Source organism: Glycine soja, chromosome 10 (assembly GCF_004193775.1).
Source record: "Glycine soja cultivar W05 chromosome 10, ASM419377v2, whole genome shotgun sequence".
In the NCBI taxonomy this organism is placed as follows: domain Eukaryota; kingdom Viridiplantae; phylum Streptophyta; class Magnoliopsida; order Fabales; family Fabaceae; genus Glycine; species Glycine soja.
In genome coordinates this window covers 37,488,630-37,511,911 of record NC_041011.1, presented here as the reverse complement: position 1 = coordinate 37,511,911, position 23,282 = coordinate 37,488,630, and the positions used below count along the sequence as shown (strand labels likewise).

The following is a 23,282-nucleotide window of genomic DNA, read 5'->3' as shown; positions in this document are numbered from 1 at the left end:
AAAGAATCAATTTCTAAGTCCCTCTTACGGTAATCTCTCCTTACTTAATTTCATCAATTCATACTAATTAGGAAAAAAAACTCAATTTCTAAGGTTCACACCCAACACAAGAATACATCAAGTTCACAACAATTTCGCATCGGGGAATTAATTGGCCCGTCATACATATACAATTCATAGTTATAGTTGTAAACATAGAAACAAAATTTCATAAACACTCCAAAACTCATCTCAATTGATCCTTTAAGGATCCCTACACATGTTCTCACTACTCCCCAACTGTGAATAACACATCTCATACCTTTAAGCAAACTCACATGCTTAGTCCAGTAGCGATAATGGTGTCTCTAGCGGTTTCCTAAGATTCCTCAAGTTTTTCCTCTAGTTGCTCTGCTAGGGTTTCCAAGCATTAGAGACAGGGAAAAGAGATTGGAGCCTCATTTTCACTGTCTCTGTGCGAGGAAAATTTCTATCTTTACAGACATTATTTTGCAAATTCCAACGTTGGAAATGTGAGAAAATGAGTTCCAAACCTGGTGTCCAAATTTCAAGATGATCTAAAGGTTAACGAGTCTGAAATCTTAGTTTTATTAAGATAGATTTAAATGTATATGAAAAAAGAGAGGATCTTGGGAGAGGAAGAAGAGAACGAATTTGGAAGGAAGAGAGAGTGTAGAAACATATCTTAATGTAAAAACTAACCTAATATGTTTTTATTTATAGCTAGGGTACTCTAAGCCTATTATTTACTCTATTTCTCTTTATATTATTTTTTTTTGTAAAAAATAACTCTATTTTACTCTTTATCAAATGAATACATAAAAAATCTTTTTTTTTTTTTCTGAAAACACATTTATTTTATTTACCTTAAAAACATTATTTTAATTAATAAAACTATTTCTCATTGTTTATTTAATTACAAAAACCTCATTGTTTTTCTAAAACTTTATTTATTTTTAGATAAAATATTTTTTTTATTTTATTTTATGAAAAATTGGGTGTTACAATAAGCCCGTGATTAATTCAGAGATCGCGCCTAAGCAGAACGAACTTTTGGCTAAGTCGGTGAGGCCTAATAGGTTGAGTTTGATTGCTATTAAGAGGACTGTTTTTGAACATGTTTTGAGTGGTTTACCAGAGAAAGTGACAACTAAGGAGTTCTACGATGCTCTAGGAAAGAGGTACCAAGTATCTTATAACGTAGAGTCAGAATGTCCAATGAAGCAATTAACGGACATGAGATATGATAATGTTAGGACTGTAAAGGAACTTATTATGAAGATGGTTCACATCCAAACCAAGCTTAAATCTCACCAAATTGACCTTAATGAAAAATTGATAGTTAAACATGCCTTAAATAGCCTACCCACTAATTTGACTCAAATTAAAATCGCCCATATACCATTTGTTAGAAATTGATTGTGAATGAACTTATTACCAAGTTTATTGTCGAGGAAGAGAAACTCAAGAAAGAAAAGAGTGACATAGCCCTATTATAAGTCCATAACTAACCCACTTTTGGAAAAGACACTAGAAAAATACAAAGAGTGCATCTAATGCTTCTCATAGATATCAAGGTTCGGGGAAACCAAGTAAGGATCAATACTAGAATGTAGGAGGTCCTTGGCCAGCTAACTTTAAGAAAGGTATTTGGTCCTTTCGGTGTAAAGAGAACAGACATAAGAAATTTGATTGTGGAAAGTTCAAGGTTTGGCTAGAGAACAAGTAGAAATCAGGAGGTAATAACTCAACTTTTGTCTATCTTGAGCCTAATCTAGTTGATGTTCCTATAAATTCTTGGTGGCTAAATAGTGGTTCCACAACCCATATTGTTGGGTATTTTCAGGTGTTCAAAAATTTGAGGGAGCCCAATCTAAGGGAAAGCAAGTTAAGGGTAGAAAATGATCTTGAAGTTTGCATAGACAAAGTGGGAGACGTCAGCCTAGTTTTAGCTTATGAATTTGAATTGGTTTTGAAGGATACCTTTTATGTACCTTCTTTTAGGAGAAATTGGATTTCTATTTCTTGTTTAGACAAACTTGGTTTTAGTTTTACTTTTGGTGATAGGAAAATAAATCCAATGTTGAACTTCCAAATTATTGGTTATGGATCATTAGTTGATGGTTTATATAAATTGTCTTTGGATTTTAACAATATTTCTTCATCTATAGTTGTTGAGAATTTTATTGCTAAAAGGTCTAAAGTTGAAGAAAAATCCTTTATGTTGTGGCATACACACTTAGGTCATATTTCTAAGGAAAAGGTTGAGAGATTGACAAAGACATATATTCTACCGTCCTTGAATTTTGATGTCTTGAGTACTTGTGTGGATTGTATAAGGGGAAAGTTTACTAAAACCAAAAAGAAAGGTGCAACACTAGAAGTTTAGATCTTCTAGAGATCATTCATACAGACATTAGTAGGCCCCTAACATCTACAATTTGTGGCAACAAGTTTTTCATTACATTCATTGATGATTTTTGCTGATATGATTATCTTTACTTGATTAAAGAAAAATATGAAGCACTTAAAAAGTTCAAAATTTTTAAAACCAAAGTGGAGAAACAGTTGGGAAAAATCATCAAGATTGTAAGGTCTAACTGTGGTGGAAAGTATTATGGTAAATATGGTGCCACAAGGAAACATATGGAACCATTCGCCTTATACTTGCAGGATTGTGGAATCGTTCCACAATACACCATGCTTGGGACTCTTGAATAAAATGGTGTAGCTAATAGGCATAACAAAACACTTAAAGATATGATGAGAAGCATGATAAGTAGATGTAACTTGCTAGAATTTTTGTGGGGAGAAGCCTTGAAAGCAATCATTTACATCCTGAATAGAGTTCCTAGTAAATCCATTCCCAAAACTCCTTCTAAACTTTGGGAAAAAAGAAAACCTAGTCTGAACCATCTTCAAGCCTAGGGTTGCCTAGCTAAGGTGAAAATTTATAATCCCTTGCAAAAAAAGATAGACCCCAAGATGAGTTGTTACAAGTTCCTTTATCCAGATAAGGAGAACAAAATTATAGAGTCCATGAATGCTAAGTTTTTGGAGCTTGATGTGGCAGACCCTGTTGTTCCATCTGATGATATTGATGTCGAGTCACGTGAGACTATTTCTTTTTCTTTGCCACTACCTAATTTAGTTGTTAGTGTTTCGAATGCTGTTCCAATTAATGTTGGGGTTCAGACCGTCCCAATTGAGACTAGGGTCTCGATTGTTCCAGTTGAGACCATAATTGCGACTGGAGATATAGTTGAATTTGAAGCCAATGATATGCTTGATCCTTCTACTATGAATGAGAATGCACAACTAATTGAGTTGATTCCATAGGTCCCTTTAAGGAGGTCAACTAAAGAAAGGAGACTAGCTATTGGTGATGACTTTCAAGTCTATCTTAGTGAGGATGCATATGACATTGGAGACATTGTTGATCCAAAAAGCTATCATGAAGTTGTTTCTTGCCCTTAGTCAGAAATGTGGAAGCATGTAATGAATGAAGAGATACAATCTATGTCGATTAATGGCGTATAGGAGCTAGTTGAGTTGCCTGAGAATTGTAAGGAAATCAGTTGTAAATGGGTCTTCAAGACAAAGAAGGACTCAAATGGTAAACATTGAAAGATTTAAGGCTAGACTAATGGCAAAAGGTTTTACGTAGAAGAAAGGTGTTGATTTTAAAGAGATTTTTTCCCTTGTATCAACAAAGGATTCCTTTGGAATCATTATGGCCCTCGTAGCTCATTTTGATTTGGAGTTGCACCATATGGATGTGAAGACAACTTTTCTGAATGGTGATTTGAATTAGACAGTAGACATGCAACAACCTGAAGATTTTTGTATTAGTGGTAATGAGGAATTGGTATGTAACCTAAAGAGGTCAATTTATGACTTGAAACAAGCTTCTAGATAGTGGTACCCAAAATTTGATGAAGTGACCTCTATGCGATTTGAGGAGAATAAGGTTGATCAATGCATATACCTCAAAGTCAGTGGGAGAAAATTTATATTCCTTGTGCTATATGTGGATGATATATTGTTGGCTTCTAATGACCTTGGCATGCTACATTAGAAAAAGCATATGCAGACAAGATCTTTTGATATGTAGGATCTTAGTAAGGCCTCTTTTGTGTTGGAGATTGATATTCATAGGGACAGATTGCACCATACACTCAGTTATATCAAAAGGCTTAATTGATAATCTTAGAGAGATTCAATATACAAAATTGTAAACCTGGAGACATTCCAGTTGTCAAAGGTGACAAATCCAACAAGGACCAATGTCCTAAGAATGAGATTGAGCGAACAAAGATGAATGACTGACCTTTTGGGAGTGCTTTCAACAACCTCATGTATGCTCAAGTATGCACTAGACTCGATATTGCTTTCATAGTTGGCGTTCTTGGTAAATACTAGTTGAACCCTAGGAATGATCGTTGGATAGCTGCTAAGAAGGTGATGAGGTACTTGTAGAAGACTAGGAAGTATATGCTTGTGTATAAGAGAGTTGACAACTTGAAGGTTGTGGGGTACACATATTCAGATCTTGGTGGGTGCTTTGATGATAGGAAATCAACTTCTAGATACATCTTTATGATGACAGGTGGTGCAATATCCTGGAAGAGTAAGAAACAAACTCTTGTTGTCTTTTCTACTATGCAAGCATAGTCCATTTTTGTTTTGTTTCCGCTACTCATGCTATTTGATTGATGAATCTTGTGATAGGACTTCACATTGTGGACTTCATTGCTAGGTCATTGAAGATTTTTTGTGATAACAATGCTAGTGTGTTTTATACAAAGAATAATAAGACTTTTGGATGATCTAAGCACTTCCCATTATGGGCCTAGTGGTTAGGCCCACATTGTTTTGCATATAAAATATTCTACTAACTATTTTGTTTTGCATATTGAACTTTTATTATATATATTAACTATTTCTTTACCTTAAGGTTTTAATATGCTTCTCAAATGCTCGAACCACAGCAGAGTTATCTGCAGTTACTCGATCAATGAAAGGGTGTCTCACAATCCCCAATCTTTTACCTTCAAGCCCATTAACTTTGAGATGTTCCTTTAATTTCTTTGAAGGAAGAAGATCATTGTAATAAACATCAACAATTTCGTCAAGAACATAGATAGCATCTTTTACCGTAAATAGGCCTGACACAGAAGATTTTGATGATTATGAGATATTGATTGATACACAGTTTAGGGTTTAGGGTTTATATATATATATATTGAAAGGTGTTCTACGTATCCAACAATATCTTGTCTAGGGCTGGGTGGGATAATTTGATCCATTCTGGGTTTGATGCCTACAACTGAATTATAGCTGGTTAGGCATAAAATTGATCCATCAGTCTCAGTTCCAAGTGATACTGTCACAGGATTAGCAGAAGTGGATATTGTTGATCCTTCAAATTTGTGACCACACGAGCATCACCTTGCACCACAGAGCCAAGCAACGCAAAGGACCCAATCGTGGTGTTCAGCTTGCCCTGGGTTGAGATGTGGGTTGTGCCTAGTGATTTCGTCCAGATAAAACTGAACAAGCTCCCTCATGTCAGGATTTTTTCCTTAGCAGCTTTGATATCGCTTATGGTTGCTTCTCTAATTCAGATTTGTTGGGCTGACACGGAGTATGAGAAACATGACGATAGAGTACATGAATCTGAGTCATAATACACTTATACCTTATTTGAGATATTAATGATCCATCTCCAGATATTAAATTTAACCGTCAAATATGCCTTTTGTTTTACATATTTGATTTTTTTTACAAAAATAATATTTCTGAGAATACAATTATTGAATTATTTAATATGATTTTAGTTCTTATATTTAACATTAATACAATTTTTTAGTATGTAAATAGGAACTAAAACTATACGTTGCTTTTTGTAAATGTTAGCTAAAAACATTTAAGCTTTTATAAGAACTAAAACCAAATTTCAAGATATTTTGAAGGGAAAAAATATTTTATCTGTAAAAGTTGTACTAATTGGAAACTTAGTTTCAAGAATAAATTGAATCAAACAGTAATGCCCAAGAGAACACATAATCCGAATCATAATGCACTTTTAATTTGTTTCAGCCTATTTTAAAAGCATTTTTTTAAGCCAAACAAACGTTAAGCCGATCAAGTTGATCCGTAAGTCTTAAAAATCAACTTACGGATCAACTTAATCCGTAAAAGACTTACGGATCAACTTGATCCGTAAGTCTTAAAAATCAACTTACATATCAACTTGATCCGTAAGGGGTATTTCTATCTTTTCATGGTTAGTGTTGGGTGCACTAGCAATAATGTTGAGTGCACCTAGCAGCACTCATCAGCAATAAAAAAATTGAGCATTGTAAGCCCACTAATATATTGCAAATTACTGGACAAATGCGCAATGCTGTAGCAAAATTGTTTTAATATTAACTAAAAAAATTTAGTTTCTAAACTTTTGCAAAATTGAATTTTCAGTCCTTAAATTAAATGTTAACTAATCAAGATTTCTGAACTTTTTTTCATTAAGATTTTTAATTTATAAACTTTTGTTTGACAGTTCAATGCCCTTAAATTTTTAAAAAATTCAGTTTTTATTAAACAAAAATTTGAATTCACTATTTTTAGGCCAAAATATATTTATAATCCTTCAACTATTCATAATTTTTGTTTTTAATCTCGCAACAAAACGTTGACTAGTTCTAGTCCCTAAACTATTTTTCCATTTAGTTTTTAGTCGTTACTGTCAGGTTGTTCTGTTAAATGTTGACATGACAATTGATTTCTGACAACTTTTTTTTTCGACATTTTAAAACTGTCAGAAATTACATGGTAGAAAATTTAAAATTTGTTGAACCATTTTCTAGCATTCTAAAAATCAAATTTAAAAAAGTGAAGGGACCATAATAACCAAACTTTTGTTTAATAACTAAAAAACAAATTTCAAAAATTTTAAGGACTACAAACTTAGTTAATCCATTGTTTAGTTATAGTTAATATATAATATAAAATTTAAAAAATTACATTAAAAATAATTATTGATTAATTGATAATATAAAAAAATTATACTAACTTTGACTTAAAAACTGAAAACAAGATTTGTTACATTTATGTAGTTGCCACAATTTAATAGTGATTCCGTATTTGGAGAATAATTTAAATTTCCAATTTCAAGTTCTTAAGAAGTTATTAATAACACTCAGAATTTTTTTTTAATTTATTTTGCCACATTGTCCAGAGTTACACTGTGATAGGCTTCTCTATATAATCTTAAGTATATAATTTTTGTGAACAAGTGATATGTAGAGCTAAATAATTTGTTTAGCTTAACTGGCAGAGATATAAAAATTGCCTGAGCGAAAATTTCATCTATGGAAAGATTGCAATGTACATTGAGTGACAGTGTAATTTAGCTCTATGTGAGAGTGATCTCTATGTGAGGTTCACTCTAGTTACGCGTAATACTAAGAAGATAAAGCAAGAATATTCATTTTTGGCAAAACTCTACTTTAACTTTTTTGAGTAAAAATTTTAAAAGTGAAGCACCCCACATTTGGTATTGGATGTCATTCAATGTGTCAAATTTGGTCATTAAATAAATGTTACACAATAATTCAATGGACAATGCTAAGCTTCTTCTACAAGTTTTATTTAAACTCCAAAAGCTCACAAAACTTGGTCATTCTTCCTCTCTTTCACAAGCTGATCATGAGGGAAGGAGACACCATTCCCATTCTTCTTCCAAGCTTTTCCAAGTGTTCTTGAACCCTTCTTCCATCAATCTTAGGTAAATGCCATTCATTTTAAATTCTAAGCTTGATTTTCACTTCATTTTCTTACTCTATTCTCACTTGTAGTTTCAAAATCTTATTTTTGTACTCTTGAAGGTTGAAAACTTGAATCTAAACTCCCTCATTCTTATTTCTAAATTTCATCGAGCATCATCAAGGCAGTGGGATATCTCCAACTCTTGAACCTTATACTTGTTAAACTTCCTTGAATATATTGTTGTCTTGAAAATTTCGTATTGTTACCCTGTTTTGGATTTATGTGCTAAACTATTTTGGTTATTAAAAACCTAGGGTTAGACATAAGGTGCGTCTAAAATGGAATTTTCTTGAGAAAGTTATGCGTAACACAAGTTAAGGAGATTTTTAGGAAACCATAATTTTAGCACCAAATTAAGTAGTAAGTGTTGTTGTATGGAATGTTTTTCTTGAATTTTTAACCTCAAAAATGAGTTTTTTAAGTATAAAAATATAGGGTAACACATAAGGTTTAGGACAAACCAATTTTCAGAACACCTAAAAAATCTGAATAAAGTTTAGGAAAGAAATTTGATGAACCTGGACAGCAGGGGAATTTCGAGTATTTAATTATTTAATTCAATGATTTTAAGCTCAAAAATGAATTTAGAACATGAAAAAACCTTAGGGAAGTAGCACTACTAAAAAAAGGTTTTTTTACGACGCGCATTTAAAGACGGTTCTCCATAAACCGTCGTCATTTGGATAGCGATGATATTTTTGTAAATAATTACAATTTTTCAAAGACGATTTTTATAGGATGATCTTTAAAAGATCTTTTCAAATTTAAAATTAAATCCTCAACGTCGGGTTTAAAAAGAAACCGTCGTGAGTGGATTTTTATTTTTCTCGGGTTTCACTCACTCTTGGAGTCTGTTGCTCTCCTCTCCTCGTGTCCATTCATCTCCTCACTTATTTTTCATTTTCAATTTTTCATTCCTGGCCCCTCGCGTCCTTTCTCCTCTCCTCTCCTCTCCTCTCATACCTCAACCCAAACCCATTCCCATCCCCACCCTGCTCTCCTCCCTTGACGTTCACTTTGCTCCATTGTGTATAGTTACTATTATTATTATCTATATATTTTTGCAAAGGTGTTTCATCTGTATTATTAGGAATATCAGATTCAGGTCCCTATCACCAAGATCCAACAACTTCTCAACCACAAGAAGTTGTTATTTCCTTTGATTCACGAACCCAAAAAATTAAAAAGGTCGGATTTTTTAACCCTTTAAGCCCTTTAACCCAAGATCCATGGTGACGAGGTTACTAAAGAGGGTGGCACAGCGTGTCCCCTCCTCGCTGGTGTTCAAGCTGGCCATTCTCTAGGCCTACATGTCGGAGGTACAGGCCCAGCAGGTGGAGCCCAAGGCCCGTGAAAGCCCAACCCGCAAAATCCCAACCCTCAAAACCTTCCAAATCTATCGCTGGAACCCCAAAAACCCTTCAAAGCACAAGGTCAAGGACTACCAGATCAACCTAAAGGAGGGTGGGCCGATGGTCCTCGATGCGCTCAACAACATCCAGAATAAGATTGACCCGAGCCTCACGTTCCGCCGCTCATGCCGCGAGGGGATCTGCGGCTCCTGCGCAATGAACATCGACGACTACAACAACATTGCGTGCCTCACCAAGATCCCCTTGGAAAAAAACTCCGCCGCCATGACGATCACTCCTCTGCCACACATGTTCGTGATCAAGGACCTGGTTATGGACATGACGAACTTCTACACAAATTTAAGAGAAGTTATGATATGTGCTACCATACTTGTTTATTGTAGTTATAGATGGTTTCACATTCCTGGAATTGTAATAAGATTTTTCTTAACTTTTAATTTGTCTTCTCTTTGCTGATGTGTATTGTGTTCCTTCTGTAGGTCCTCCATAAAATTAATCACTCAAATATCATAAAGTTGAAAGAGGTTGTTAGAGAAAATAATGAACTATTTTTCATTTTTGAATACATGGTAAAGAAATTTCTAATTCTTCATTTTTTTTGTTCTTTTATGTTTTATAGTGTGAATATGTCGATTGTTGGATGACTTTTAAATCTCAAGATTGAATAGTAATATGTTGTTGCTTTATCCTGGAAAAGTTAAAAGAATAAATTACTGATAGAGAGAATAAGAGGAAAAACAATTAATAGCAAATGATATTGTATTAGAATTCAAGACAAAAAATGGTAGAAAAAATATCTAAACAGCACACTAATATCTTGACTTGTTTCCATTAACTAAACTCATTTCAACATCCTAGAAAGAAGCACGGGGCTAGGGCTGTGCCTGATATGTTAATGTTTCCCACAAAATGTGGTACTGTTACACGATTCTCAGTGCTAAATATATATATACTGGAAAAATTATTCTCACTATTGCACGATTCTCATTGTTATATATTCCCAACTACCACATAGTTAAATTTTATAATTCACAAGAAAATAAAAATAATACTAATACTTTGTTGTACTTAATAATTTCCCATGTTGCATATGACATGTGTTAATAATTCTTGGGAGTTTTGAATTTTGCTTTTGATTGTTATATAACTTTGCATCCATCTCCTGCAACATCTTTTATTTTTCTTCTACTAATTACATTTTCACATTAATTTCTATCTATGTATGTATATAGTTTTGAATGGTGGTCCTTTGAGGTGCAAACATTACTTGCGAGGATTTTTCCTAATCCTCAACTTGAAACCGCAGTTCTTTCATTTTCATCATTATCATTGAGAGGCTAAAATATGTTTTGTGTCATGTTAAAATGATCAATTTTTGTTTGAAGTCCCTAAATTTTTTCGTTGCAATCGGGGAAAAAAATTATTTATTAGTGACTCAAAACAAAAACCAATCATTTATTACATGACTTAAAACATATTTAAACCTCAGTGAAATAACTCATGTAGTTAAGTTTGATCGATCATACGCTTCTTTGCAGTCTTAACACAACCACATTGCACTACTTTATTCCTTATGTTGTGGGAGCCTTTGCAAGGTAATGGTTTGGTCCAAATTTGCCTTTTTTCATGCTTCCAACATAGTAATTAGTTATTTTGGTGATGGATGTTTGTATTGTTTTGCAGCACTCGGGTTTCAAATGAACTAGGGGCAGGGAATCCAAAGAGAGCAAAAGGTGTTGTACGTGTGGTAGTGATTCTCAAGGTGGCAGAGGCAGTTATTGTGAAACAGAATTACACTACAAATTGCTCAGCGTTATATTGGATAATGAATCTACTACAGGTACACACTAATATAGTATTCAATAGCTAGAAACCAAAGTTTTCTTATAATTTTCACTCTCCAACTTAATCAAGCTAGTATGGCCTAATGAAATCTAGTGTTGAGCATTAAGAGTTTGATTTGGTCTTAACTTCAAATCAGGTTTTAGAACCAAAGAACCACATATGTAACATCAATTTTTTTATAGGCTTACAATATCAATTATCATGATGATTATTCTTTTTTTTCCTTGTGTTTCAGGTCCCTATCACTATAGGAACAACTTTTTATGAAGTCGTGCTTCTATACAAAGGTCAGAGTGTGATAGCATCAAAGGGTGATCAACAAACACGTTGGCATGTACAACAATTGATTCTATATTGCATGTGTGGCATAATTTCTGGCATAATTGGTGGCTTGCTTGGCCTTGGTGGAGGATTCATCTTGGGGCCACTTTTCATTGGACTAGGAATTCATCCTCAGGTACGTATCAATGACTTCCATATGGCAGTTTATGGAGCAATTATGTGTTTTCACTTTATATGCTCAATTTTGAGAAAATTAACAAAACCATGATATTTTGTTTTAGATATTAGTCCATGAAATAGTAGGTCTTTATCACTAATTGAGGCTCCTATTATGAGTTTTCATGTAGAATATAAAGGTAATTAAGGCCAAATGCATGTGTACTATATAGTTTAAAACCTTTGAAATCACAAATGTGATAAAGTTACGGATGTAGTGATACCAAAGACCTTAACATTGTGGCCAAAATAATCACAATCCCATAATGTTTTTTTTTTTAACCTTTCAATTTTATTGGAAACTATATCTTTGCCATAAGATTTTTCATGTTTCTTACCATGAAAGGGGAGGAGACGCCCAATAACACAAAGAGTCTCCCTATTGTAAAGCAGAGTTTTTTATTCAAAGGTTGTCGTGGTTCTCGGTGGTTCAGGTTTGTCTTTTCCTTTTCTATCTTCCTACACTTTTTGTATTGGCTCAATAAATTGGAATTTCTTATGCTATTAGTTTTATTTATTAGATAAAGATAACTTTCATAATTGTTTTTTATATAAAAAAAAAGTTTATAGGCTGCGCATGCACTGTCTTCACACTGTTAGCTAATTATAGAATATTTTTTATTTAAGATAATTATTATAAAAATTAATTATGATGTATAGTAATTTGTGATCAGACATATATTAAAAAATATTATTTTTAATTGTTTTGTTGAAAATATATAGATAAATAAAAGCGTGTATGTGCACGGGAGAAGTAGTTAGCTTTAATGAGTGTATTTGAGATTATCATGAAACCACCAAAATGACAAGATCTTGAGAGGCAGTCATCCAAATTATTATGTATCAGTATCACCACCTGCCAACATAAGAAATAGGGTTAAATTGAATGAAACCGTGTACTTTCATACGACTGAAAGAGATCATGAGATAATGGAAATATATGTTTCATCCACTTTTTAAGTGAACATCTTTTTGAATTTTGATGTTGAAGTAGAATATCATAAATAGACTGCTACGTATCCACAGTAAGGTGCCTAGGCATATATTTATTACACTCTAGATAGGTGCAGTTTTTGCATGTCTTTAACCCTTAATTGAAAGCCTGCAGTAACAATATTATTCCTTTGTGTGCAAGGAGAATAGAAGAGGTAAAGTGAAGGTTGAGTTTCACATTTCATATTTAATACACTGATCATATAGTTGGCTTGGAGCAGAGGAATTAATGCACACACAATGTAAAGCAAAAGGTCTCCCTTCTAAGTTTTCTATCAAAGTTAATAAGTTCTAGATTTTTCAATTTAAAGAAGCCTTATATTTTGGCACCTCTTAATTTTATCTCTACACCTAGCTTTCCACTTCTACGAAAAAAAAAAAGGAGTGTATGCCTTAGTAATTAGTAAGTGTACCTTTCCACTTCTATCTAAATATTATGATTGAATTCTCATTAAGTCAAATTTTTTTTAAAATATGATTGTTATTTAATGAAATTAGGAAATTAAAATTAAGAATAAAACTTAATAACACGCCATATTACTATAAAAACATGTTTTTAAAATTATAAATCCTTTGTGTGTCAATAACAATGTTGAATTGACATTGTGCTTTGATTTTATTTTTGTATGTTTTAATTTTGGTAAACAAAATACTCTGAATTCATTTTTAAAAGGTTCTAACCTTGCATCCCTTATATGTTATTTCACAATTGAAGAAAATTATATAAATGTTTGGATTCTGTTATTTCAGTGCACGCATGTGGTTCAATTTAAAAAAAAAACATATTCTAAGGAGATTATTTGAAAAACTGTCCTAAAATGTTTACATTCTAAGCCGATTTTTTTAGAAAATCGTCTTATAATCCTTAAAATATTTTATTTTTTTTTAAAAAAATAAAATACATTCAAAGACAGTTTTTTAGAGAACCGTCTTAGAATGTCTATATTTTAAGACGTTTTTTTGGAAAACCTGTCTTAGAATCCTCAATTTACTGGAAATTCTTTTAAAAAATAAATACATTCTAAGATGGTTCTCTGAAAAATCGTCATAGAAGGTCTACTCTTCTAAGATGATTTTTAACTAAAAACCATCTTAGAAAGATATTCTTCTAAAACGGTTTTTAGCAAAGAACTGTCGTAGAAAAGTACCTTTTTTCTAAGACAGTTTTTTATGAAACTATCATATAAAGTAAAGACTTTCTACGACGTTGCCTACGATGATGGTGGTTGATAATCGCCATCAAATGTGTCTTTTAACCGACATAAAAAGCGCTTTGTGTAGTAGTGTATTAAGGAGTGTTAAAATTGATTTCTGAAAAATTACAGAACAATGGATTTAGACAAACAAAATTGTTAGAATTGAGTGCTTTGTGTTTTGCATTTCTAAATTCTATCAGTGATGTGTGACATTTATATATATATTGATAATTTTTTTCTGTACGCACTCTAGGTCTGGTCCGGGTTTGTTTAACCCTTCGCAAATTGTTTGTTATAGGTGTTGGTTAGTTGTATTTTTTAGCTGTTATGCTATCTGTGAATCAATGTATTACTTGTTATTTTATTACTTGAGATATTGAGATTGGTTTATGAAAATAGTACGTATGTTTGATCCTTACCTCTACTTCTTGTTGTGTGAATGTTTGAATATGTTTGTCATACATGACATGAAGACGATGCACAAAATGTGATGGCAAGAGCAAGAGGACTAGAGGAAGAGTGATTGTCAGATCCTAATTCTGTCCGAGCCCCAACCCGAAAAAAGAAAAGAGAAAATAGAGAACAAAAATGAAGTAATAAGAAAAAATAAGAAAAGGAAAAAAACAATAAAAAAAGAAAAATTTAAAAAATGAAAAAAAAACAAAAAGAAAAAGGAACATTAAAAAAAAGGAGAAATGAAAAAAAGGAACAATAAAAAAACAAGAAAACGAAAAAAAAATGTTTGACCTATTGGGCTCCCAAGGATAACTCGTAGGTCAAGTGAGACACAGTGCATAAAAGCATAAAAGAGGAAGGTCTCTGCTTTAATTGTAGAGATAGCGATACCAAAAAGAAAAAAGGACCAATTTGACGATGCCATTTGATTAGCTCTGCCAGAGAAGGGGGAGGGGTCCTTGGGTAATCCCTTCATTCCCTCATTTTCTCTCACGTTCTTCACTTTTCTCCCTCTTCCTCTCCTACGTTCTCTTCTTCTTCTCCTACAAAGCCCCGTTGTTTGTCTCACCAGTGAGCTCTATGGTCACCAGCGAGATCTTTACATTATGGTATCGTCATTTTTTTTTCTAAGGGCTTTATTTCATGATTTTTTTTGCATTCCATAATCATTTTGTTCTTTTGTTCTTTTTCTTCCTTCATTTTCCATTTTCAAGTGAAGTATCGCATGCCACTGTTGCCGCTGTCCCCCACGTGGCGGCCTCGCGTCGTAGCGCCCTACACCACTGAGGGGGCACACCACCCTCCGTGGTGGTTCCCCCTTTTGTTGCACCGTTTCAAGGCTAGGACATGTAGGATTTTCCAACCATGTTGTCTAATTACGGGTTAAGCCGGGTCACCCTGACCCGGTTACAACCTAACCAGAAAAAATTACTATTTACACCCTATTTTTCAAATATGCACTCTTTTCTTATTTTGGTTCTAGCCCATTTTTTATGAAGTCTGAAATAAAATAAAACATTTATTTACACCTTATTAACACATGCACCTTTTTCATGTTGGGCCTAGCCCATTGTTTTTGTGAATCCTGAAATAAAATAAATGTTGATGGTTACATCCCCTCCTTCATATCTGCACCCCAGCAATCCGTCTGTGTTGACTAAGTCAAATTCAACCCTTTGACTTTGACAAAAAAATAAAAAAAGGAAAGTAAAAATAATTACAAGTATTAGTTGATAGCTCTTTAGTTTGTTATATTTCTTTACTATCTATCATTTATTTTATTCTTCAATGTGATTTTCTTTTTATTATTGCGTAGTTAGTTAGTTTAATTAATAATGCATTATAAATATCTCGTTATTTATCTTATTTGTCTCGTGTTTTAATCCTGCATCCATAATTACTAAGTGTACTCCCCACTTCTATTCTATCTCTTTCTATTTATTTTATTTCGTAGCATTATGTCAATTATTTATTTATTTATGCAAATCCACATTAGTATTCTTTAGTACACGCTTACATTCTGCGTATTCCATGTTGGGTGTTAACTCATTGGCAAGTGTCCCAATTCATTTTAAGTAGTAAACGACTCGAAAGTCTGAGTGTCGAATCTAAATGGACTTTGGTGTTACTTAAAGTGATGCAAACCTAATTATTAAGCAATTAGAAGAAGTAGAAGAGATAGAGAATTATAAGTGTGAAAATTGGAGTAAAAGGGAAAAAAGAAATAACAAGAAAAAATACACAATAATTTAAATGTAAAGAGATGAATTTAGAATATGATAATGTTGGGACCTAGCATGTCAAAACTACTTGCAATGCAATGTTAATGATTTTTTTTCTATCTAATAAAATCTTTGTTTCCACCCACATCTACGAACACACTCTATCTTTGGTTTCCCGCATGAAGAGCCTAATTTATTTATTCTTTTCTCCCAAATTCCTTTACAAAGATAAAAATAATAAATCACATTAAGATTAGAGATGCATGAATTGGGCAAAACAAATATCAATTTATTTCTAGCAATAATTTTATTTAGATGCTCTTTCCCAGTTTTTTAGAAAATAACCATTTTTTTCAATTCATTACCCCCTAAACATTATATGAATGATTAGGCCATAATAAACAAAGAAGTACAGAGAAGAATAATGGAAACAAGATTGCATTAAATAGATAATGGAAAAGAGTTACATTACAAGAGTTTGGCCTGCTAGGTTCCTAACAATGGAGGTTTAGCCTGTCATAGCCATGACAGACTTTACACTTCAAGGGCTAATATGGATGGAAGAAGGGGTTGAATGACTAGAAGAAAGAAAGGGAGGAATGGCTAAAGAAGGAGGGTTTCCCCTATTAGAGGTACTCAGACTATGGATTTCTTCACTAGAGATTTCTGAGACTCGGTGTGTCTTTCCCTTTTGCTTCCTAGTCATTTTATAGGCTTACTTTTCATGTTGGCTTTGCGTTGAGCATGCACTCCTGGGCTTGGCGAGAATGGCGATTTAATAACGCACTTAGCACGGTGCTTAGGCGACCTTGAGCTTTCTCGTTGGCCTTCTTCATGCTAAGCGTGAGCTGATCGTTAAGTGAGCACACGCGCTGGACCTGTCTTGTGCGCTAAACGAGTTGTCCTCTTCTTCCAACTTTTATTCAATGCTTTTTCTTCCAACTTTTGCATCAATTTCCTTGAAAGCACTTGAAATCTTCTTCTTTTGACTTCTACTAATAAAAATTTGCAAAGATGTTAATTTCTTCATTATTTCATTAAAAACAATAATAAAGTGAAGAAATTGCAATCATTATTAGCCAAAATTGACTATCAAATTAACTCAGATTTCGCTGGGCCTCCGACTTGCTTGGTGGTGTTTCAATAGCGTGTAGTAAATTTTGTGAATGTCCTGTTAGGTCTCTGACTTGCTTGAGTTCATAAAATTTATCACAAAACTAAAGTCTTTTCTAAAAAGGGTAAAATTCTCACATAAATGAACACTTAATTCTCATTTCTCACGTTCCATGCACTCTATGTTGGGTTTTCGACTTTCTTGGCGATATATCAATAAAGTGTGAGTAAATTTTGTGAATGTCCTATTTGGTCTCTAACTTGCTTGACTTCATAGAGTTTACCGCAAAATCAAAATCTTTCAAATAATAATAATAATAATAATAATAATAATAATAAAATCAACCCAATACATAAGCTCTTTTTCTACAAAGAACGACAAACCCCGTGTTGATCTAAAAAAACTAAAAAGGTAAAACAAAACATAAAATTTCTTCTTTTTTTCTAAAAAAAATGTTTTTGTTCCTAAATAAACAAAAATATAACAAACAAATTCATGTTCTTAGAGGAAGATAATAATTAAAAGAGTCACTTTATTTTTTAGCATACTTGATTAAAGGTTGTCGTCTTCATGGCGGGAGTGTGCGGTGTTAATACATTTTCCGTGTGTAAACGACTCCCACATATTTTTTTTCAAATCATAGACCATTCCTTATTTTATTTTTTCTGTTTTCCTGATGTTTTCCTTAAATAAATGTTGATGGAGACTCCCCGAGTTTTCCTTTTTCAGGAAAATAATTTATTTGATTTTATTTCGCCGTCCTGTCGTGACCCACGTTACGATAGTAATCAAGTGGGTATAATATCCATTACTTTTGAAAACCTAATTTTAAAGAATAAATTAACGTACCCAACCAAAGAAACCTGGTGTACGTACGATAGTGTACATGAGTTTGAGTCATAAACTTGCTTGAGATATTAATTCATCTGTAGATATTAAATTAGGAGTAAAATATGTCTTTTGGTTTCGTAAATATCTCAAAATTTGATTTTTGTCCTTGTAAAAGATTTAATGATTTTAACCCAAAAAAAAAAAATTAATGTATAATAAATAGAAACTAAAATCCCACCATGCACTTTTTGTAAACGTAGGAACTAAAAATATAAAGTTTTTATAATAGTTAAAACCAAATTCAAGATATTTTAAGGGGACAAATATGTATTTTATCATAAATTTAATGACATTTTTAAATTTTTTAATATGAGTCGTTTAAATTATTATATTGAATTAAGTCAATATGTTTAATATGATGGTTGCTGAAATATGGTTTTTCATTTTCTTTAATTTTTAATTAATGATTAATTTTTTAAATTTTTTATTGGAATTTTTTCAATTAATAATAGAAAAAATTAAATATTTAAGAATCAATACTAAAATATTTTTAATTAATTAAACCAATTATAAAATTTCCAAAATTTACTTGTTGTGAAACATGTACTATTTTTTATATATATAAATGAATTAAGGTTACACTTCTGGAAAAAGTGAGATATTACGACACTAAACAAGGACGATTTTATAAAACTGCCTTGGTAAAAATGCGACAAGCTTTCAATGTCGGTTCTCTAAAAACTACTCTTGAAAGCAACCTTTCAAACATGGTTTTTAAGAACCGTCTTTGTCTATAGATATTTTTCCATTTTATATTTAGCTGAAAACAAACACGAAACCTCATCCATGGCTTCTCTCCTCAACCCACACACAGCCACATCCTCCCAAATTCCTTCTCTACCAATCCCCAAATCCTAAATCGTCACGCCTCATAACAGTGCATGCGGAGGTGAAACATACCATTGTCGCCGACACCACCACTTCCTCCAACGACAAGATCCGCGAAATCCTCGGCAACCATGACTACAACAAGCTCGGCCTCCCTTTCAATGAGCAGAAGCACCTTGCCAACATCATCGTCGACGCCGTCCTCGACAACGTCTCCATCGCCACAACGTACCGCAAAACCCAAGAAAAAGTTGGCGTCATTTTCTAAGTTAGGATGATAAGTGCTTTCCGGAAGAGCAAGTTTAAGTACTTCCAAAGTAATTGGTATTTCCTCTTAAACATCTCTACTCTATTTTTAATAGCATTTAGATGAGAAGATATGAAAATAAATCTTCCGAAGTTTGGTTTACTCCCTTCTATCTGTTCGATGAAATGCCTCAATGTGTTTCACTTTTATCTCGTTGTTATGTTTTTACTACAGTAATAGCTATTCATTGGACCAACAACAAAGGACTAGTTTTCAGTAGTTTCATCACTGTCCAACTTAAAAAAAGGTGGGAAAAATGAAGTACGTGTTGGTGACTAGTGGTGTCATGAATGGACTTGGGAAATGAGTCACTGCAGTAATATTGGGTTAATCCTCAATATTTGTATTTTTCTTGGTCTTATTATTCTTGAAAAGAATGTTGTTTTGTGTTTTTTGTTGTAATAGTTTAGTGAATTTGACTGACTTTTTGAGGCTCAGGCTCTGGTTCTTCATCTTTTTCAAGTTCTGAGTCATCTTCATTAGGGTGAGGCTCTGGAGCAGGTTGTGAAGTTGGTTCCTACGCAGGATCTCATGTTGGATGGCAACTATAGAAAGTCAAAGGAGTCATATTCATTTTTTTTTAACTTTTTGAAAACGAGAATTGCATTGCATATTTTTTAACTCATCTGTTGGTTGAATCTAGCCTGGAGATCATTCTTTGTGGTTAGGTGGTTGTTATCTCAATCATGCAATATCTTTTCATTTTGGTTTTTAAAAAATAAAACTTGATACTTACGAACTAAGATAGCTACGATCTTATGTATATTGGATTATTGGGTGGTATAAAGGTGCATGGGACTTAATAGGGGTTAGGAAGAAGCTGTAACATCCCATTTTTCATAAACTAATTTAAAAAAAGAATTTTTATTTATAAATAAATAGAGTTTTAGAAAAATGATGAGATTTTATAAATAAATAAATAAGGAGATATAATTATTAATTAAAATAATGATTTGAGAAAAAATAAAAAGGGTATTTTATTTATTTGTTTGATAGAAAATAAAATAGCGTTTGTTTATATAAAATAATAAATAAATAAATAGACTAAACCTAGCTATAAATAACGTTAGGTCAATTTTCACACTGACGCTACCTCATATTTTCCTCATTTTTGTTTTTCCCCTCCTCCTCTCAAAACTCTTTCTTTTACCCGCAGCCCACCAAACTTGTCTCAGAAAAATGACCATATTGGGCCCATTCAACGTTGGATCGTCGTGAAATTTAAGCACCACGTTCGCAACCCAATTTCGAGCATTCTCACCGTTGGGAATTGTAAAAACATGTCAGAGATAAGATAAATACCATTCACACCGTAGCTTTCTCTTTTCCCGTAGAAACCCAAAACGGTCTCAGTAAAATTACGATTCCAGTTTCGTTAACCGTTGGATTTTAATGAAATTTTGGTATGTGGTTCGCGATTCAATTCTTCACATCTTCACTGTTGGAATTTGAAAGATAATATTCAAGGAGAGAGAAAAAGGAATCGCGCGAAGACAATACATATGGAGGTTTCAATTCCTTCTCCGTCTCGTTGACGTTTGGGAACTCTATCGGAGTAGTCGGAGGAAAAACTAGAGGAATCTCAAGGAACCGCTAGAGATTCTACTATCGCTGTCGGAAGACACGTAAGTCCCCTTAGAGGTAAGGTATGAGTTATTCACAATTGGGAGTTAATGAGAACATGTGTAGGGTCCTTAGAGGATTAAATTAGGGTTTTATTTTGGGATGTTTATTAAATTGCAATTTTTCCTTTATGATTATAAATAAAATATTGATGTTCTGATGAGAATTGCTTGATAAATTGTGCTCTTGATATTTGTATATTTTGACCTATGATTTTGATATAGTTGTGTAATATCATTTGAGGGATTCTAGTCCCCAGGTTGTGATAGTCTTTTGTATAAATTGTTATATTGAGAATATGAAATGATGATTCAAATTGTGATTATGTGGTGAATTGAACATGTGATGAATGATGGAATACATGTACATTGAGATGTGTATTGTGTTGTGAGCTATGAACTGTACAATCACGCAATTGTAATACCCTTTAAGGGCGACGAATATTGTGATGAGATCCACTGTGGGAACCCGACGAGTTAAAATGATTTTGAAAATAATTGAGTAGTTGTATGTATTGCATAGTTCATAGGTAAAGTGAATATGATTCATGAGGGGTGATAACATGTTATTTTGAGATTATATCATTGTAATTGAGATCGAGTGTATGTGATAATCTGAGTATGCACGTGATTGAGATATTGTGTGCATTGAGTTGTAAACTGCGGATTGTACAATCACACGACTATAAGACCCTTTAAGGGTGACGAGTTAATGCTAAGACCCTTTAAGGGCGACGAGTTAATGCTAAGTCCCTTTAAGGGCGATGAGTTAATGCTAAGACCCTTTAAGGGTGACGAGTTAATGCTAAGACCCTTAAAGGGCGACGAGTTAAAAATATTTGAGAACAATTGAAGAGTTGTGTGTTTTGTACAGTTCATAGATAGAGTCTGTGTGCTAAAATGTTTTCTGGGTTGGACCTGAATCAAGAGAGAGAGGCCTTGACGGACTCTTCGGAGTGTAGGCCTTGGGGGTCACCCGGTTTGAGTGCTCCTTTAAGCCTATGTTGATCCCATATGGTTGGAGCATTCTTGCAAAACACTGTGACCCTGACTGGTCTCCCTATGATATTACCTAGTGAGAGTGACTTGACTTGCTAGTGTGTGGTTTGTTTTATCATGTACTCCTAGGCGCCCGATGAGGTTTTTCACTGACATGGTACCACATTGCATATAGGATTGAGTCTTAGTGTATCTGTTGCATAATGCTTGTGTATTGTTCTATATTGATTGATTTGATGATATTGTGTTTTTACTATTGAGTATGCAAATGTTGTGAAAACGAAGGAAACGTGTGGTGAAATAACGTGAGTTATGCTCAAGTAAATTATATTTTGTTATATTATATTTATACCTATGTGTTGTCTTATTTTTCTCTATTAGTTAGGAATGTGATAACTTACTCCCTTTGTTGTTTGTGATTGGATCCTGTGATGATCTTGAACTTTGTGTTCGGGGGAGCAGATGACTAGGTGAATTGCTTTAAGGAACTTTGTGCTGAAGGACATCGGGACACAATGATCTGATAGGATGTGACATTAGGGAATAAGTTACTATATTAATTGTATGAGATCTTGGACAACCTTGTTTTGAGCCGAAATAATTTATTAATTATTTGAACAAGTTTTATTTTGATGTTAGAAAGGTGAATGTGAGCCTTCTACTCTCTTGAAAGGCTTGTATTTAAATGTGTTTTAAAAAATTTTAATTAAGTTTGATTTCTTATTTCTTTTATTATTAGTACATATATGTATGGGGTATAGGGTGTCACAGAAGCAGTATCAATGTTTTCTGAGGCCTCTATGGAATTAAAGACATGCAATGTAGCACTGCTCGAAACTCCTGGGAAATCTTGGGATGAGGTTTGATTTCATTACCATGCTCAATTGCATATAGTGTATTTTCTTTCAAGTCAACTTATTATCTCCCATTAAATATTTGGAGTGTCTATCAATGGTTACATCTTTTTATACTTTTATGAAATTCAGTTATTCTACTAAAGTATTCTCTGGGGATCAGTATCATGCACAAATATTTTATGGATCATCGTTTGTAAACTATCATGTCCACCATTTAGCTTCTGATTGCTGTAGTTTTGATTTCAAAGAAAAATTGTGAGGCTATAAATTTAGGATATGTAATTGAAGTAATTGTCTACATGCAAGGCCACTGAAAATGTTGTTATTGCTAGAGTTGGCAGTGAAATTCTTGAACAATTGTACATGTTGTAAAAGTATTTTATTGAATCTATTTTTGCACCTTTTTTTTAATCAGAAGCCCACTTGTTATGGTGGCTTTACAAAAGTCCATACAAAGTGGAGAGTCCTTCCAAGCCTTGGCCAATCATTTTATGGCTATATGGAGGACCAATTATCCCAAAATTAGATCGTAATGGAATAAATGTCACGAGTGAATTGCATAGTAATACACCAAATTAATTTATGAAACTGAATAGAAACTGCTATATTTTAGGATTTATATTATATTTATTTCTTTTATGCATAATAAGAAAAGAAGTTGCTCCTTTTGACCATTTTGAAATTGTGTTGGTCTGTTAGACATAAAAAAGAGTGAATAGACAATTTAGTCCCTGAGATTGTACCCATTTTAC

General features: G+C 33.1%; 2 protein-coding genes across 5 annotated transcripts; both read left to right on the top strand.

Moving 5' to 3' along the window:
- Positions 1-9,106: 9,106 nt before the first annotated feature.
- LOC114372048 (succinate dehydrogenase [ubiquinone] iron-sulfur subunit 2, mitochondrial-like) lies at positions 9,107-9,766 on the top strand. Its single transcript, XM_028329433.1, has one exon. The coding sequence runs from the start codon at positions 9,141-9,143 to the stop codon at positions 9,657-9,659; it is 519 nt and encodes a 172-aa protein (XP_028185234.1). The 5' UTR covers positions 9,107-9,140; the 3' UTR covers positions 9,660-9,766.
- On the top strand, positions 9,635-22,643 carry LOC114372049 (sulfite exporter TauE/SafE family protein 3-like). Of its 4 annotated transcripts, none has more exons than XM_028329434.1 (6): positions 9,635-9,772; positions 10,742-10,798; positions 10,887-11,043; positions 11,284-11,505; positions 11,893-11,980; positions 22,136-22,643. In XM_028329434.1, the coding sequence occupies exons 1-5, from the start codon at positions 9,744-9,746 to the stop codon at positions 11,932-11,934; spliced, it is 507 nt and encodes a 168-aa protein (XP_028185235.1). In that variant the 5' UTR covers positions 9,635-9,743; the 3' UTR covers positions 11,935-11,980; positions 22,136-22,643. The 4 variants fall into 4 exon arrangements, with proteins under 4 accessions (XP_028185235.1, XP_028185238.1, XP_028185237.1 ...); XM_028329437.1 differs by lacking the exon at positions 22,136-22,643 and adding an exon at positions 14,209-15,384; XM_028329436.1 differs by lacking the exon at positions 22,136-22,643 and adding an exon at positions 12,690-15,384.
- The last annotated feature ends 639 nt before the right edge of the window (positions 22,644-23,282 follow it).